This window comes from Bacillus rossius, chromosome 5 (assembly GCF_032445375.1).
Source record: "Bacillus rossius redtenbacheri isolate Brsri chromosome 5, Brsri_v3, whole genome shotgun sequence".
In the NCBI taxonomy this organism is placed as follows: Eukaryota; Metazoa; Arthropoda; class Insecta; order Phasmatodea; family Bacillidae; genus Bacillus; species Bacillus rossius.
The window spans coordinates 48,864,636-48,883,925 of NC_086333.1; the positions used below are offsets into that span (position 1 = coordinate 48,864,636).

General features: G+C 36.5%; 2 protein-coding genes across 2 annotated transcripts in view; one reads left to right on the plus strand and one right to left on the minus strand.

Moving 5' to 3' along the window:
- The window catches only part of LOC134531778 (DNA replication licensing factor Mcm7), a 33,845-nt gene extending 30,974 nt beyond the window's left edge, over positions 1–2,871 (minus strand). The window contains exon 1 of the mRNA XM_063367685.1: positions 2,651–2,871. Coding sequence (XP_063223755.1) covers positions 2,651–2,681 — 31 coding nt within the window. The 5' untranslated portion in view covers positions 2,682–2,871. The remainder of the gene's footprint in view (positions 1–2,650) is intronic.
- A 447-nt stretch (positions 2,872–3,318) lies between these two features.
- Positions 3,319–17,681, plus strand: LOC134531779 (gametocyte-specific factor 1 homolog). The gene is made up of 4 exons (XM_063367686.1): positions 3,319–3,449; positions 8,272–8,364; positions 11,575–11,979; positions 13,288–17,681. Exons 2-4 carry the CDS (start codon positions 8,321–8,323, stop codon positions 13,559–13,561), a joined length of 723 nt encoding a protein of 240 aa, XP_063223756.1. The 5' UTR covers positions 3,319–3,449; positions 8,272–8,320; the 3' UTR covers positions 13,562–17,681.
- The last annotated feature ends 1,609 nt before the right edge of the window (positions 17,682–19,290 follow it).

Consider the following 19,290-nt stretch of genomic DNA (forward strand, 5'->3'; position numbering starts at 1 on the left):
TTCGCATCATCCGTAAAGACGAATAGCATGAACACTGCTGATCGACAGCTAACCAGCATCCCAAACCAATCAAAACTAACAATTCCATTGGCAAAGCTCTGCCACACCGATCTGCTGTCACATGACAGGCATCTTGGCCAATCAGTGGCCAAATCACCATCTGTAGACGGTCAGCTGCAGACCACCGAATGAATGAATGAATATTGGCAAAATTAGAGACCAGGGGTTCAGCAATTTGAATAGAACACCAGTGAACATTTTGGTGGGGGAATAAAGAGTATAGAGAAATACCACTATCATAGGGCAGTTTCTGCTACATTTCTCATTATCAAAAAATCTTAGCTCGATTCTGCCAAGAAATGAACCCCAATTCCGCATTGCATTGTGCCACTGATTTTATCCTGATTGGCTTTCCACTGCACTGGAGTACAGGAATTAAAGGATATTGTGCCACGATTAAGAGCTTTTATTAAGTGCATTTGCAGTGTGCAATTGGCAAAAACCACTGGAAGACGTGTATTCTACTTTGTATGTGTATGTGCGCTTTTTTCTGTGATAACAGGCACTAACCACCTTGAAAAAATTACAAGAACAAAAATTATGTGAAAATTATAGTTTGGTGACAGAAATACGAGACCTGGAGAAGGTACAGCACAAAACAGAAAGATGGGTGATGAGTACGTGGAGGAGAAGTGAAGGGGAAAGAATGGTAGACATACAGACCATCAATGATGATCAAGGAGCTGAGGTGGGACATACTTCCAGGGAAGAGATCGGCCATAAGGCTTGTGATGCGGTTAAAGGTAATCAAGGCAGAGAGAGGTGGAAAGAAGTTGGAGATAGGTTACAAAGATAGGAGAGACCACAAGTGGAAGAATCAGATGAAATGGAGGTGTACAAAAAGAGGGGAAACAATCATTGGTAAATATGTATTGTACGGATTAGCGCCAAAAAAAATCTTACAAATATGAAATAACTTTCATTATATGCTATCTTACGTCCTCTTTTCAGAACCGCCTGCGGAGATAAAAAATTCCAAATACTTTTGGAGATATGGCCGTTCTTATTTTGCTATACCAGACGTGTGTAATAATTTGACCGTCGCCATTTTATATTTTGCCGTGTGCGCGTGAATGTCTAAATAACATAAATTTTCCATTAGGTAAGGTTAGTTACATTATAAATACTTCAAAATAAACCGAAATTAAAAATAATATCAATTTATTTTACATATTGTATAGTTTTAAGTATTTATAATGTAACTGACCTGACATAACAAAATGGGACAAAGGTAGATTAGGTCAGGTCAGCTACATTATAAATACTTTGAAACTGAACAGACATTAAAAATAATAAAATTAATTTTATTGGTTGTTTAGTTTTAAAGTATTTATAATGTAGCTGACCTGACCTAACTAACCGGAAAAAAGGATGAACAGAATAAACTCACGTAAGTTTCTTTTTACATGATTTATAATGTAGCTGACCTGACCTAACTAACCGGAAAAAAGGATGAACAGAATAAACTCACGTAAGTTTCTTTTTACATGATGTATTCGTTTACGTGAGAGTCCTTAAGATCCACATAAAGTTCTGCCATTCCCGATTACACCCGAATATTCACCTTCGGCCAACCTCGGGATTTATTTATTTTTGCGCAGGAAAAAATGAATTGAAATATTAAAAGTGGTCGGATAGGTTAGCTACATTAAAACACTTTAAAGCCATTTGGATGGTTAGTTAGGTTAGTATAGCTACATTAAAATAAACAGAGAAATATTAATAAATAAACCCGAGGTTGGCCGAAGGTGAATTGTTCGGGTGTAATCGGGAATGGCAGAACTCTATGTGTATCTTAGGTTTCTCCGTTCGGGAACATCGCAATAAAAAAAAAATGATACTTGTAAACAAGCAACCGTTATCGCCGCACGAGTGCACAGGATGAAAATTAAAAAATTCGATATCTCCAAAAGTATTTGGAATTTCTTATCTCAGCCGGGTTTAATGAAAAGAGGAAGTTTAAGAGCACAGAATAAAGGTATTTTCGGATTTTTAAATTTTTTTTTAAAAAAAATCGCCAAAAAATGAAGATTAAAAAATTCGATATCTCCTAAAGTAATTGGAATTTTTTATCTCCGCAGGCGGTTCTGAAGAGAGTACGTAAGATAGCATATAATGAAAGTTATTTCATATTTGTACGATTTTTTTTGGCGCTAATCCGTTTAATACATATTTACCCAATCATTACTAGTATGGAAAATGCAAGAGTAAAATGGGTTTGTGACGAAGGTATTGAAAGTGAGGTGTGCAAAATACCTACACAGAAGGTTGAGAGAAATGGGAAAGTGAAGTAGCAGAGAGACTCCTTGCCCCGGGCGAAAATATAACATTAGGATAAACTAATTATCATTAAAGTATTACATTGCACTGGAAACAAATAACTTCAGTCTTCCTACAGAAATATGTAGTTTGCCCTTAGTACTAAACATCAAATACACACAAAGGCAAAGAAATATTATTTTTTTTTTAACAAATTCCATGCATTATTAGAATCGTAAAACGAGAGCTAATTACCGAACACAAGTTATTTACTCATCTTGTTCCAATTGTCAGTGTGTGTGAACTTTAATAGTCAATAGTCATGCATTACCTCTGTCAGTCACATAATCCTTGGAAGGCATTTCTTCAATATTCTAAAAGGTACGTATCAAGACACTATTTCTGCTATATTCACTTAATTATTTACTCTATGTACCAGAGCCTGGCAGCTGACAAATATCCTTCGCTAAACAATATACTAACATTTGGCGCCAAAGCAGAAAGTAGTCAACGTTCCTATATTTGATGTCAATGATAGATCTACTGATCAGTTTTCACAGCCTTAAGATAAGCGGAAGAGATATAAACAAGAGTTGCCATTGTGGTTACATAGGATGATAGTTATAAAATTATCAAAGTTTTTCAATGAAAATTTAATTTTCAGTTAGTTAAAGTGCACAAAATGAAAAATTTTAAGTTTATATTAGTCATCTGTAATAAATATCTTACATGTGAAAACAATTATTATGGCATAGATTATTTTAGAATAACGATATTTGTTATATATAAACTGTCACTTTATTCAATCTCAAAAAGTCTTAACGCCTTTAAATAAAGTAAACTTTCAATACGAAATATTTTAAAAAATATATTTTACTGGATTTTTAATAAAAGGTTTTGATAAAAAAAATTTCTCCCTAATCACTAAACTTAACTGTACTTATGGCTACATAAGATATCAAGGCTAAAATATTATTATTGTTACTTCTTATATCTGTGATTATTGTTGTTTTTGTTGTTTTCGTTGGCTTATGTGTGAATGTTTAACCAAATACCATAAATATCTAGTGTATTTGGTTTAACCGTTTTAATTTGTGTTTTGGAGTAGCAATTCACTGACGTTTTTCTTGGTTAGTAGTGTGTAAATGTTAAAAGTGTTCTTAAGTTATTGTAGACGCAAATAGAATATTTGGCACTACCTAATCGATTCGATATTGCGTTTTATCATTTTGGCAAGGAAAATTCCGTCTCGTTCTAAAAGCTCTTAAATCATTCACTACTTAATTTTACTAAACAATTCATGGTAATACTCGGATATCGTGGCTTTATATAACGGAAAGAAAATAAAATCGGAAAATATGGTTTTCACACACTACATAGGTCCGTGGTAAATATTTACAAGCGCGGTAGATGCCAAAAAAAATGCTAAAAATCTGAAAATACTTTTATTCTGTGCTCTTTCACTTCCTCTTTTCAAAACAACCGGCGGAGGTAAGAAATTCCAAATACTTTAGGAGATATCGAATTTTTTAATTTCATCATATGTAGAGTCGCGGTATATGCCAAAAAAAATGCTAAACATCTGAAAATACCTTTATTATATGCTCTTCAACTTCCTCTTTTCATTAAAAGTGGCGGAGATTAGAAATTCCAAATACTTTAGGAGATATCGAATTTTTAAATTTCAGCACAAAACCAGCGCATTCCTGTGGCGTGCGTGCACCATTGTTTCTTGTTTACGTATGAGTATCTATTTTTTTATTGGATAATGATGTCACGTGATTGTTCGTGATAGGCCAGAATTCAAATGAACTAATACGTGATTATTTAGTTCAATTATTGTTTAAAACAGTGTTTAATTACCGCCTCCAACTTAGGTGAGTTTTTAACGTTTCTAATTTTAAAGTCTTATTTGTTATTTTGATATTGTTGCGCAAGTAATAAGTTACAAAAAAAATTACGTGAGTTGTTACTGTACATCCTTTGTTACGGGTTTGTTAGGTAAGGTCAGTTACATTATAAATAATTTAAAACTAAAGAATAATTAAAATTAATTCACATTATTTTTAATATCACCTTAGTTTTAAAGTATTTATAATGTAACTGACCTGACCTAATCGACCATTTTAGTTTACTGTTCACCCTCTGTCCGGGTTTGTTTGGTCAGGTCAGTTACATTATAAATATTTTAAAACTAAACAGCCATTAAAATTAATTCACAAAATAATTTTTAATGTCGGCTTAGTTTGAAAGTATTAATAATGTAACTGACCTGACCTAATCAACCATTTTATTAATTACGCATTCACGATTCACGTATTCACGAACACGGAAAAATAACAAAAATGGCGCAGCTCGAATGGTTCCACCGGTCTTGTATTGCAAAATTAAAAAATTCGATATCTCCTCAAGTATTTGGAATTTCTTATCTCCGCCACTTTTAATGAAAAGAGGAAGTTGAAGAGCATATGATAAAGGTATTTTAGGATTTTTTACATTTTTTTTGGCATCTACCGCAACTCTACATATCATGAAATTAAAAAATTCGATATCTCCTAAAGTATTTGGAATTTCTTATCTCCGCCGGTTGATTTGATAAGAGGAAGTGAAAGTGCATAGAATAAAAGTATTTTCGGATTTTTAGCATTATTTTTGGCATCTACCGCGATTGTAAATATTTACCGAAAAGACTCGTGCATTAAAGCTCGCCATTGATTGTTTACTCGCCAAAAATAGGAATATTTATGTTTTCCATATACTTGGGGCATTCCTGAATTAACGCTGAAAGGAAGGTTTCTTAATTTCTACTGGTTTGTGAAGTAATAACAGTTTACAGCTTACATTACAGTACCTACCCACGTATTCATGCTGTAGCTGAAATTCAGTGTTGCCCCGTGTGGGTTTTTAAAAAAAAAAATTTAGAAATTTCAACAATGTAGTAGTTGTAATAATGAAATTCGTGACTATTGCAATTGTAGGGAATTTTTAATGATATTTCATGTTTGTTTTATTAGAATAAGTAATTTTACTACTAAATGTTTGTTTTGTTACATTGCATTTAAAGAATGTATACTATTTTGAGTCACGAAACGGACGAGTGTAATGGGAGGAAAAATTTTGAATAGAATTATTGTTAATCTCATTCATTTTCTGTGAGGAATACATGCTGTGCACTGAAGTAGCTGACAAATTGAATTTTGCAGTATTTCAAAGGAATTTGTTTATTACAGCTGTCATATATTCTATGTTTGATATGGCTGGTGTTTCATGTATCCCAGTTTATTCCTGCATCCTGAAGGCTTGATCCTGTGGTACATGATGCTTGCTGTTTTAGTTCAGTACATCAGAAGATCCTGCATATGAAATAAATTGCAAAATAAGAAAGAATTATGATTGTAGGTTAAAAAATTAAATCCTTTTTATTTGACTTACGATCATAATTCATTATTTTATGACAATATTTTAAGTACAGAATGTTCTGTTGTATTGAATTAAAACAGCAAACATCATGTACCACAGGATCAAGCTATCAGGATAATGCCATCAGGATCAGCTAAAAAACCTTTTAAGGCACAAATTTATTTATTATATGTGTATTGAGAAACCTGCTCAATGATCACTTTTAACACATTATTGTATAGTCCATGAAAAGTACAGTAATAATGTTTGAATAGTGGCACTTGATTTTCTTTTTCAAGTGATTCATTGTATTTCATTTGGAACTTAACGAACATTTGCATTTGTTTCTTGGAGTACTCCAGTTTCCCTCACCCATGCATTTCATCGATCCTCTATACATCACATATGTAACACATTCTTCAGACTGATACGACGTGTCTGCCTCTGACAGGGCAGACAACTCCTAGGCATGTGCGAAGCTTCAACTAAACGAATCAATCTTGCTCTTTTTAACCGACTTCAAAAAAGGAGGAGGTTCTCAATTCGTCTGTATTTTTTTTTTTATGTAACCTCAGAACTTTCAATTGGGTGAACCGATTTTGATGATTCTTTTTTTATTTGAAAGCTAGTGCTTCCTGTGTGATCCCATTTCAATTTGGTCTGGTTCTGACAATGGCATCCATTACAAAACCATATGTGTCTTACATTTGCATTAAGTATGTGTGCGACAAATGGACGAATAACTCAATATCACGTCAACTGATTACGATGTTTCTTTTTTTATTGGAAAGGATGTACTTCAAGGGTAGTTTGATGAAAGTTTGGTTAGGTTCTGATTATGGGATCCATGACAAAGTAATGGAACTCTTCAATTCTTAGGAGAAAATTAACGATACTCAGCCAAATCTTTTATAGGTTATCCGGATATTTTTGTCACCTACCGTAACGTGGATCAAGCTGAGACGGTTTGCACGTTGATCTTCTGTCTCTTTGGATAGACGATCTTGTATCACGATGAGTCGGTGGGCACGTTGCTCCTCCGTCTCATTTGATAGACGATCGTTGATCAAGCCGAGGCTGTGACTACGTTATTTGATATTTTCCCTGTTCAAAAATTTTCATATAAAGCCGCATTTTCGAAAGTCGATTTTTGCGCTCTTCACAAGTCTCTTTTGAAATTGTCCTCGAGGTAGATTTCGTTTGTTGAGATAGGCGTTTCTCCCTGACTTCGTTTGTTTCATTTAAACGGCGCTGTCTCATATGAGCAGCACGTTTAGTAGATCTACCCATATTCAGACAAATTAGTTAGTGTACTTCAGATTCACTTAAAATCAAAAAAATAAACGCAAATTTTAACAAAAAAAATCTGACTTCAAAAAAAGCTATTCCAAAACAAATTAATATGCACTAAAAAGTAAAAAAAAAAATGCATATTCTTCTACAACTTAATAATCAACTTACTTTTTCTACTCATCAGTATGTAGGTATGATCTATGTGTTTACCACGCAAAAAGGTAGGTATAATGTAGTTACAATTATTGTTAATTTTGGAGTCGGTGTCAGCCAAGAAAACACTACAATATACCTAGCACTAATAATATGAGAATACTTTAAGAAATATTTTTTTTTACAAATGACTATATACTGTGACAATATCTGCGACCTTGAAATGACATAAATACCAATACCTAATTAAACCAACAAACGAACTTTAATACGACACTATGCTGAGACACAATGTAGCAAACTGTGATTCAAAATATAGCCAATATTAAACACAAGGTCTTACCGTAAGAAGGACGGTGTAGGTATGTGTTGAGTTAGATTTGAAGTGTGAAACTGACTCCAAAAATAACAATAAGTGTAACTACATTATACCTACCTTCTTACGTGGTAAACACATATATCGTACCTACATATTGATGAGTAGAAAAAGTAAGTTGATTGTTAAGTTGTAGAAGAATACGCAATTAGTTTTTTTTACTTTTTAGTGCATATTAATTTGTTTTGGAATAGTTTTTTTTTTTAAGTCTGTGGTTTTTTTTTTTTTTTTTTAATAATGTTCAATTTGACTTCGCCAGGAAATATGCCATTCATTTTATTTGAAGTTTTGGTTGTGATGCAAAGCTTTGCATCTGAAATGTAACTTCGCATTTGTTGCAGAGAACTAAAAAAAATAGAAGTTTGAGATTTGCTCATGAAAATATTTAGTTTTTTTTTTTTTTTTTTAATTTTATTTTATTTATTTATTGTATTGTGTATGTTTTCTGTGAATAAGTTTGGTTATTTGGAAAAAATAAAATGGTAGCACTCCGTTTGCTTTTATGAATTCTCAATATCAATATTAAACATGGTTATTTTATAATTTTTATTGTATGAAGTTATGGCCTAATTGATTAACCACGTAATCAGTTCAAAACATTACAAATGTTAAATGATTTATTTTTTATTTTTTTTTTACTTCAATTGTGTATTTGATAAAATAAGTATACATATTCGCAGAAAACAATATGTTAAGTTTCACTTACAACAATGCATTATACATTGTTACAGGTTTCTTAAAGGTTTGCATCGGTTGCACATCTGAAAGCTTGCCAACAGAATGGCGGGTGCCACACGATCCATCACGCTGTCATCAAATATAAGGTACCTATAATTAAATATAGTTTGGCTTTCAGCACAATGTTGGTGTTGCATTGTTGCAACAATATCTCCTTTTTTCTTGTAAATTAAGTTGCTCCTTTAAGGTATTAGCATTTCTGTTACAGTTTTAATTTGAATACAAATGTCAAAATATTCTCTAATACAAATATCGGATTTGAATAGGTAGTACGGTAACTGTAGCAAATATTTTTTCCAAACGTTTTTATAAAAACATTAAAATCGTATTTTTACAAACACTTTTATATGGTAATGGTAGTTATGGTCTTTTTTTTTTAAGTGTTTACAAACTTATTTTTGTCCAATTGTCTTTTCGGATTACAGACTGTCCATCAGTCTGAACTTAGCAATTTTACTGTTTACTTTGCACATGTTGGAGTAAGTAGTTAGGTATATCAGGCCCAATAATTTATTGAAATGTTTATGTACACATGTATATTGTACAAAAAGTACTCTTAACCTCAATTTTGATTTTTACATGAAGTGACATTAAACAACATACTACACTTCAACTCAGGGTTGGAATTTTTTTTTTTTTTTTTATTAAGCAAACCTGGTTTTTTTATTGTTTTGTTTAAAATACCTACCTTTTTTTTATTACATTAGTTATTTTGGTGTTCAGCATGTATAAGTGAAATTCATACAACATCCCACTTTCTGCCACTCATGTTGAACCAGAAAAGTTGTAACATCAGAAAACAGAAGTCCAGCGAATCTGTATATCTGACTAGGACTTAGCTAACCACATAAAGGGTATTTCCCCACTGGAAGAGGATTGTCCATAGAATGGGTGTTTCCCACAGAATAGGGATTTACAGTACACTCAGGGATTTCCCACGGGATAGGTATTTATTTTAAATAATAAATTTATTTATTGCCTCTTATTTTTACACTTTGACTACAATTCACAAATTAATTTAATTTTAGAGGATTATTTATCTTATGTTTAATTTACAACTTATTCATATAATTTAAATGATAAGATCTTGATTAGTGCATAATTTTTGGATCCTGTAAATCACAATAAATGTTAATAAGCAAACTATTTTTGTAATTGCATTGTGTTCTAGAACTTAATTTCTTCTCACAGTTGTTAATTGTTGAGTTCTGATGCTCCTTCCAGGGTGGGTCTGAATTAGACAGATAAGATGAGTCAATGGTTTAACAAAAAAAGTGAAGTTGACAGATGAATGAAGCTCGGAAATTCACATATTCTGTTAACAGATTGACTTATCTAGATCTCGTACTGTGTCATAAGCATTTTGTTTGAAAAATTAATTTTCACCACAGAAAAACTTAAACCAGTTCATTTAAAAATACTTAATATTTAAAAAAAAATCTTGTAGTGACATGTAGTTCTTCATTATCATGTTTTGCATAAACCTGTCTCTATCCTGTACTTTATAGGACACACAAATCTTTTAGGTTTTGTAAACTTAATATTTGGTTGATATGCTCGGTGGGTAGGGATTAATTTGCATGGTCTTTAGCAACATTTCCCAATCTGTTTTTTGGGTCATGGCATCCTTAACATTAATTGCTGAAATTTAGGGGACAATATATTGTTGTGTATTTTTACAGCAATTTTTACACATTGTTATTTTAATATATATTTTTCTTGTTAATTGATCTTAAAAAAAATAACCAGTTTTATTCTACTGTAGTATTTAATGATAGTTATGCCAGAAATTTATACGAAATACATAAATTTTAAACTACATTCTGCACACTTTAATCTGGTATTCTTTGCTCAGCACATTTCGTTATCCGGCTCGCGTTCAGATTTTTGTTACAGTGGTATCCTGTTTACTAGTGGATTGCATATACCATTAGCATAGTATTACAACTTTATACATACAGTTTTCAGCCATAGAGCAACTTATTACTACTTATTTTAAATATCATTGTACTGCATATTCATTTTTTGGTGTTTCTGTCATCAACCATTATTATCATCATCTTCATCATCATCATTATACATCATATATCATCATCATACATCATCATACATCATCATACATCATCATCATCATCATCATCATCATCATCATCATCCATCATCAACTGTTTTCAGCCTACAGCCGGATCAGCAAAATAAAAGCCTCCATCTTCCTTTGTCCCTCCACCATTCCTCCTCCTTCACTCTGTACCATTCTTCTCCTCTTTCCTGCACTTCGTTAACTATCTGCTCTTCACACTTCCTCCTTGGTCATTCTTGGGGCCTTCTTGTGTATTTCAAATCCATCATTTTCCTCGGTATCCTCCTTTTTTTTCCCCCCCATTCTTTGCAAATGACCTTAACATCTCATTCTTGCTTTTTCCCATGATCTCGTTTTAAGTCCTGTACTCCAGCTCTTGCTTACAACATCTCATCCCTGAAACTGAACCATCTCGTTACTGCCATCTTACTCCTTATAAACTTCATACCTATTGCTCTGATGTTCCCAGTATCTCTCTTTATCTACAGTCCAAGTCTCTGCACCATGAGTAACTGTAGGTAGGTACATAGTAAATATTGTATTCAACACTTGTTTGCATTTTAATGGCACCTTCCTCATCCATACCAAATCTCTCACAGGTAATTATCCTTGTTGTCCTCTCCATACAATTCAATACTTGTTTTTTACCCTCACCCTCCAATACTTTTCCTAGATATTTAAAATGTTGCCACCCATTTACACCAAACACCATCTAATTCAATGCATCTCCTTACTCCATTTTTGTTTATGCTGAAGTACATACCGCAATTCCTCATTTCTTCACTCCATGCCGTTAGTTGCTCTTTCACCTCACTTTCCTTTTCTCCCCATGCCATCAAATCATCAGCTAATAGCATGGCCTTCATCTATCTTTCTCCAATCCTTTCTGCTACTCTCTTCATAATCCTCTCCAACACTGTAATGAATAGCAGTGGGGACAATGCTTCACTCTGTTGGCTTTTTTGCACCAGTTCTCACATTGCTTCTATTCCCCCTTTACATACTCTTCACTCAAATTATTATTCCGTATATTAATGATTTTTTTTGGTGTTTCTGTTAAAACTATGTGACTCTCGATAATCGTGGAAAGTTGGTTATTTGGCACGGCCGTTGCCCTGAACATGCTGTGTGTGTGCTGAACTGACTGCCACAATGTCAGGAGTGCCCGGTGTAAGAGCAGTGCCTTGTGATGCCGAGGCTGGGGGTTGCGTGCAAGGTTGCAGACGACAAGAGAGTACATGCCCGAGGACCCCGACGACCCGCTGAAGCAGTGCCCGCTGGAGCCCGCCCACTGGATCCTCTCATCCCGCCTGGCCCTGCACCTGGTCAAGTGCCGCGAGGCGCAGACCAAGAAGATCCCTCTGACCCAGTGCAAGTTCGACTCGACCCACTGGGTGCTGAAGAAGGACCTGGTGTTCCACATGGCGGAGGAGTGCGACAAGCGCGAGCTGTTCGAGCGCTACGCGGTGCACGCCGACGACCCCCTCGGGCCGGCACCCGGCCCGCCCCCGGAGCTGCCCCAGTTCGAGGAGGACTGGGACGATGGCCCCGCCGTCTGCTACGACCCCACCCTCAAGGCGGAGAACGAGGCCGTGCTGCGCATCCACTCTGTTGCCTCCAAGTGAGTCAGGCAAATACTTTACAGAACGGACAGTGAAAGGTCTTTAGTCCGACACCAATCAAGTTGTTCGCTTTCAGATTTTTGATGTGTAACATCTTAGCCCTTGGTATGTGCCATTAACGCCATTTTGTTGGTAGTGTCATCCTACACCCTCTGTCGTTCGATATGGTTTCTTTAGGGGCGCCAACTGACCTTGATTTTGTGCCTGCGGGCCAGTTCGCAGGGCGATCAGAGTCTCGTTTCAGGGCGTGACGTCGCAGCGTGGCTACAGCAGACTGCAGAAATGGTTTAGGCTCTCAGAGTCATGAAGGAATCCGCGACGCGCACACGCTGGTATAATTCGGGTTTTGTCCTCCGCACCGCGTGCTCACCCTTCCCTCTCGAGCGCTGATGATCGACTCGCGAACATCATCACACAGTCGATTGTCACGAGGACGACAATCGACTCGCCAGCGGCGGTTGCACTACCCTCCAGAGAGGAGGTATCAAGGTGGCATAACGGGCTACGCGAACAAAGGGAGTCCTTGGGCGACGTCAGTAGTGATTTCATGAATGGAACGGAAATGTGTAACTACGGTGCTGCCATCTGTGGCAGGTGGCACAAACCAAAGTTGAAGGGTAATTTTATAGTATTAACTGTTTAATGAATATCGACAATATTCCCTGAATTTTAATAATATTCCTTGTCGAAAATCAGGTCCAAAGCGAAGGTTTAGAATTTTTTAATTCGTCTTTTGCTTTTATGGGAGCAGTGTCATTGTATAGTTTAAACCTTGCGCTCTGCAAATCGTATGATTCAGTAGTAAATGTAGCTGCTCTGGCAACGAATACTAGCATCGGGTGCAGAATCTACACGTAATTTGCTTAAAAAAAATGTAGTTGAAAAGACAATTTTCTTATATTTGTCATGTTTGGCATTATTTTAAAGAACTCAGAGTAAAATTTCATGTCTGGTATTATTTATTTTGTTCAGAGTTTATTGTTAATCTTTAACATAAAAACACCCAAGCCCAGGGTAGGATTTTAACCTGAAAGTTTTACAGCTGGAAATCAGGTGTGCCAACAACTTTTAGACGACAGAGGCTGGCATGTGTTCGTGGGGGACTGCTCGGATATCCGTGCCTGCAGCGGCTGCTGAGGCGAAGGGAGCAGTTTCAATGTTGCACGGTTGTGCACACAGAGACTGAAGACAGTGAGGGGTGTCCGAGATGTAGTGAGCTGTGGAAGTCGTGTTGGAATGGAACCCACAATGCACCGTGGGAGCGTGACTTTGCAACCGCGGCCATGTGGCGGGTCCCTTTGTCGCAGGAAGGAGAGGAAGAGGTTCCGCAACGACGAGCGCCGTCGCCTGCAGGAGCTGGAGCGCGAGGGGAAGCCGCTGTCCGGCACGCAGGCCGTCAACCCCCCGGCCCGACTGCGGTCACCCCACCAGGCCCCCCGGAAGCAGCTGCCCCACGCCGTGCCCCCAGCCGACGTCACTCAGTCGCTGGCGCAGCTGAGCCTGGACAGGGCACCCCCGAAGAAGGACAACGCCTGGGTGAGCGTCTCCAAGGGGCGGCGCAAGGGCGGCAAGAAGCAGTAACGTCTCCACGAGGGACCGAGGGTCTCTCCACATGGATCTTTGTGGTCAAGTTGTCAGATCGTCGACACTTGTGAAAAGTGGACAGTGTTGAGCATAAGACCTATTTTACTTGTAAGGATTTGTATTTTAAACGCATGTTTGTTGTAGGCTTCGCTTAAGCAGGTTTATCTACTGCAGTTTAGAGACAACATACAGCCAGATCATTTTGGCTTGAGATAGAAAGTCAGAACATGTAGAAAAAATATTTTTATCTCTAAATTCAAAAATATAAAGTTTTTTTTATTTTTAATTTCTTTTTATTGACTTTTGCCATGTGGAGTTCTTGTGCACTGATGAATGGTTGATGAACTATTATTTTTACATTAAGGTATCGATTTTGCATCTCTCTCGTTTCATTTTTGTTTCTATTTAATTTTGCAGTTTTTCTTCCCTTTCACTCCCAAACCCACCTTCACCAACTGTTTACTTTGATTTTTGTTTTTGGAATAACAAGAAAATTGCATTTTCTTCGTATCCCTTGCTTTTGTTGTGTTTTTCTGGCCCTGGGATGATTTTCCTTGGCTCTGAATGAGAGATGTTTCTTTTGTTTTGCATGTTGCTAAAAATAAACTACAGATTCCACATTGTGCCTGTAACCAAATGGTGGAATTGTTTATTGTGTTTTTATCACTGGATGAGTACACTGAAACTGTTGATTGGCTTTTATTCAGTTCATTAGAACATCAGCATGACAATGAATATGTAGTCATCAAGAGAAATATGTTTCATAATAAACATAATCATTTCTTGTTAAACAGCTCTCACTGAACACAATTCACATAGTCTGAAAAATAACTGTATACTGTAATTTCATTAAAAATTTATCTACTTATTTATCCATCAAAATATTAATTTCCTTGCATCTAATCCAAGATACTTTTATTTACTTCTACACATTATGTGGTACACTTTTAAAAATGATGCTGACTTCATACAGGCTGATAGCTCTGGCAATTAAATGAAAAAATGACACCAGTTTATGCATGCCTGCATCTAAAATGAAAAAAAATATCACTTACAGTATGAAGTACGTGCGTTTTCCTTACATATAGCTGTATCTTTTTTTTATTTTTATCATGCAACAAATTAGAGCTAAAGAAAAGTTGCCATGATGTATGTTAAATGTCATACAGTTACAATTATATGCTGCAGCCATGTTTTATTAGTTTTTTTCTTTCTTCTTCTAGTCAGGCTTACATAATGTGTGTGCATGAGCAGTAAAATTTCCAATACTTAATAAGTTGTGAAAAAAATTGTGGATCCAAAATCCATTTGTTTTGCAGTAGAATATTAATTGAGTTAATGTGGACCGCAAAAACCTTGGGTAAGCAAAATCTCAGATAATACGAACAGAATAAGAAAACTGTCTTGGTTTTCAGTTGGCTCAGAGGTAACATTTTTGGAGTAATGTTTTTCCCACTTTTTTCAGGGTATATTATTTTACGTTACTCAAATATTTGCCCAATCAGTAAATGGCAAATTTGAGGTTCATTTTCTTCAGTTTTTCTTCAACAGTTGGATCATTTTCTAGGTCCTCCAGCAAATGTTCCAAAAGTTTTTGCTGGTAATGGCGCTTCAAGTTGGTTCGGGTAATACGGAACCTCGGTTAATCTAAGCTTGGTTAACTGAGATGCTGCTGTATTTATTAATTAGTATACTAGTCTTTCGAGAGTAAAATTTCCATTTTAAATTGTAAAAAATGTAAATACCAATCATTCTAATTCAGTACATGTATAATAATGGATTTGACTCTGCTCTACTCGCATTGTTACAATATTTGGTTGTGGCCAAGACTGGGTTTTTGAAAAATTATTTTATAAATAAGATTATAGAAGAAATTTTGTGTCTCTTGCTCAAAGGTAGAAACCCATAAAATTAACTTCGAGTGAGTAACTACGGTGTAATTATTCAGGCAAAATTTTTAGCTAATAATATTTCCCTGACTTTTTACAAATAGTGGACAAGCAAAATAATGAAAGTATGTAACTATTTTTACCTTCACAAAAAAAATTGTAGGTAAAATAACTCTCTAACATATGTTTCATAATGTTCTAATGGTTGACTAGCATAATTTCAGTGAAATACTAACATCCATTGGAATGAGAAATTATTAATGCCAAAAGTGATAAGGGCATGGATGGGGGTGCACATGCCTTCCTCCCCAATTAATGATGGGGCATTCCCCCCCTAAAACCAACAATTGTTCATCTTACTCCCCCCCTCTCCCGTACACACCTTTTTCTCCTCATATTACTACTTACGTAGGACTTTGAATTTGATAGTGTCAAACCAAGTGTTTTAGTGCAAATCTACCACTATTATGTTAATAAGAAATATTTCATTTTAACAGTTAATTTTGTGTTTGTTTATTTTTTCTTGCCCCCCCACTTCCCCAATAAAAATTTTCAAATTTTGGAAATTCCACCCTATAATTTTTTTACAACTGTGGGTGGCCCTGTAAATGTTAAGTAAAATGAAGATTTATTTTAAACATTTATGTCTGTTTTTATTTGACAGCTATGCATCAAGTAGGTTGTAGCACAGTATTCCATAACCAATTCCTCTATTTCTTACATTCCATTAATAACTGTGCTAAGTAAAAATCAATTATAGATTCTGAACCAATTATTCAATAGAAATTTACATTGTTTAAAAGGTGTTCATGTTAATGTAGTTGAAATATATTTGTTACTTACAAAAATCTATAACGTGGTTCTATTTGATGTACCGTATTTAATCGCATAATGTCCGCCATCGCATAAAGTCCGCACCAGACAAAGCAACCTTGGCCACCCCTGAGAGGCACAATAATGGGATGGAAAATTACTGACGCTGTCAACAATGCTTTGACCTTGAGTTGTTCATTTCTCCGGAGCGGTCGCTGAGAGGGTTTTGTAGCGTGGTGAAACCGTCCGGACTCAGAAACTCGCACTCCACTGCGCAGCTGCCTGCGATGTCGCGCTAGTTGCAAGGGGATGGGCTATATGTAGCACAAGCCAGTAGACGTCAACTCACACTACGTCACAAAGTAGGGGAGGTAGCGGAGAAATGGTGGGGATACATGCGCACAGTTTTTTTATACAGACAGTGGCAAGGGACAGGGAGGGAGGCTCGCCGGCGCCGGCTAATGCAGACATTAAACATCTGCCCCGTGCAGTCAGTGGCCATCTCAATGAAAGATCTTTTCACGCAAAGTGTTTATTTTGTGTAAGCTGGCTGCGGCTTCTGAACGTAAGAGCGCACACGCGAGTGAGAGAAGAAAAAAAATGAGTGCCGTCTTCCACTAATCGCCGGCACCCAATTATCTCGACACCTGTCACATTTCTCACGTCCCCAGTGGAGGGTCGTCAGTCACCAGCGCTCTGCTAGTAAACTAATTATGAGAGAACAATTTTTTACTCTACACAAAACGTAAAATTTTGAGGGAAAAAATTTTTTTGCTGACTTCACCTCATAATGTCCGCACCCCATTTTTTTTGGTCAAAAATGTAGCCAAATTACTGCGGACATTATGCGAGTAAATACGGTATCTTAATTTTAAAATTAAGGTGTTAGTTTTATGTAAGCAACTATATGATACTTAAGGTTAAATATATAAATCAAATTTTGACCTGTACCTATGTATATCATGGCTTTTGTAGTATCGTACAGAAAAATATTCTGAACCTTTTTTTTTATTTAATATAAACCACTGTGTCTTTATCAGTTGCAAAATAACATTTATGCTCAGTACAAGATATTGTGTAAAAAAGCTTTTAACATGTTCTAAGAGTTTAAAAACTGTAAAAGTGAAATTCAGTTTTAACATGAAAGTTTGTGAAATATTTAGTTTTAAAGAAAGTTAAAAATCACATTTACAATAAAAAAATTTGCAGTAACAAGTAATATTTTATTCTATCACTCATAACATTACCATAGTATTTTTACTGATATGAAAGGAATGAACAAACACTAAACATGTAGTACAAAATGGAAAATTATTTAAGTAACTTTGGAAGTATGTCTGTAGTGTTCCAGCAGCTATTGTTAGAGCTTTTTTTTTACCAAATAAGTTTGAAATAAACTATATTTTTATACTGGTTTTTGGGTATTCTTTTAATTGTGCACCTTGTTTGAAATTCACTTCCTTTATAACTTCATCTGTTGTAGACTGAGGTAAGGCTGCTAATTACTTAAAAAAAATTTGTGAACTTTAAAGTTCATCCTCACTTCTTCAATTCGAGGTAAATAAACTAAATGAAGAGAAAAAAATTATTTTTGACGGGGCACCCATTTTCTTTCCTGGCTTCTCTTTCGTATTGTACTCGCTGCTTGCAGCAATATGACCTTGATTAGATGGGCCCCTTACGGTAGGCTTAGTTATGGAAATGAAGATTTGTGTATTGTGCAATGGGCCTAAATAAACAACCAATGTAGTCCGCATATGTTATTAGGAGATTTATACACCTGTAGAAACCATTGTTTTGAGAAGGATATTAACAGTAGAAATTCATACTCAACTCCGAAAACATGATTGACATTACAAAACGAGGGAGGTTAGTGGTTCACACTTTCACAGGAGCAACAAGCACAAATGGTGGTGTGAACAATCTGCAAAATTGTTTCGGTGCCCATGATCAGAAACGTGTGAAAGTTGTGACATGTATACATACAGCCTATCACAATATTTTGAACATTTCGCAGCCACACCCGACATATAGGTCCTGTGTTGCACTCTTGCGACTTCTCCGTTTCAGTTGTTTTTGGAATCCTGGTAGTTCTGGCAACAAGTATGGGTTGAGATCAGGCACTTACGGTGGATATACCGGCCCTCAGTCTCTGATTTCTCACCTCACGAGTCCGGTTCCTCCACTGACACAGAGAATGTGGCATTACTTAAGCTAAAGTCCAACAGCCACCACGGCTCGTCTGGCTCATGCTGTTCAGGTACGATCCCATCATCTGGTTGTCAAATTATTGGCTCCCCTCCTGAGGCATCCTGAGAAAGGCTGATTGAGATAATTGGTGTGATCAGTGATGCCACTTCGGGTGTGTCTTGTTTCCTCTCCTCTGTCTCTGCATTGGCAGATGTGTGTGCGGTGTCCAGGGGACTTGCCGGGTCGATTCGAAAATGTTGGCAAAACACTCGTCTGTCTCCACATCCACAGGTTGGACGAGTAGGGAGCACGACTGCTGAGCATGGTTGGTTTCGCGAGTCTGGCCATCACCCGTGACCTCACTGGGTGTGATCTCTGCAGGATGTGGAGCAAAGTCACTGTGGTTCAAACTCGTGGTTCCCTACTGGCAGCCACCAAGCACAGATCGTCCCTGTGGGCCGCTAGATGTGCGCACGGTGTACGTAGAGAGCCCCATTTTCCACAGGATCTGCCTGGGTACCGACCATTTAGGGGTAAGCCTGGTGCAGAAGTTGCGATCACCTGCCGATAGGTGATGTTGCAGCATGTACACCCATTGGCTGGGTTCAGTGGGGTTGGTTTGATGACTGGCCTGGGGTGTTCTAGCCTGGATGAACTGTTCTTGTTGCCTTGCCTGCTCCTGCATGGCCTCAATTTCTGGCTATTTTTCCTCCACCCATATGTCCTCGTTAGCAGCTGCTGCAATTCAGCACTCTCCTGTAAGAACTAAGTTCTGCTCCTGCAACAATTCGTTCGGTGAGCGGGCAGTGAAGGCAATTGTGCATTTCCTTAGAA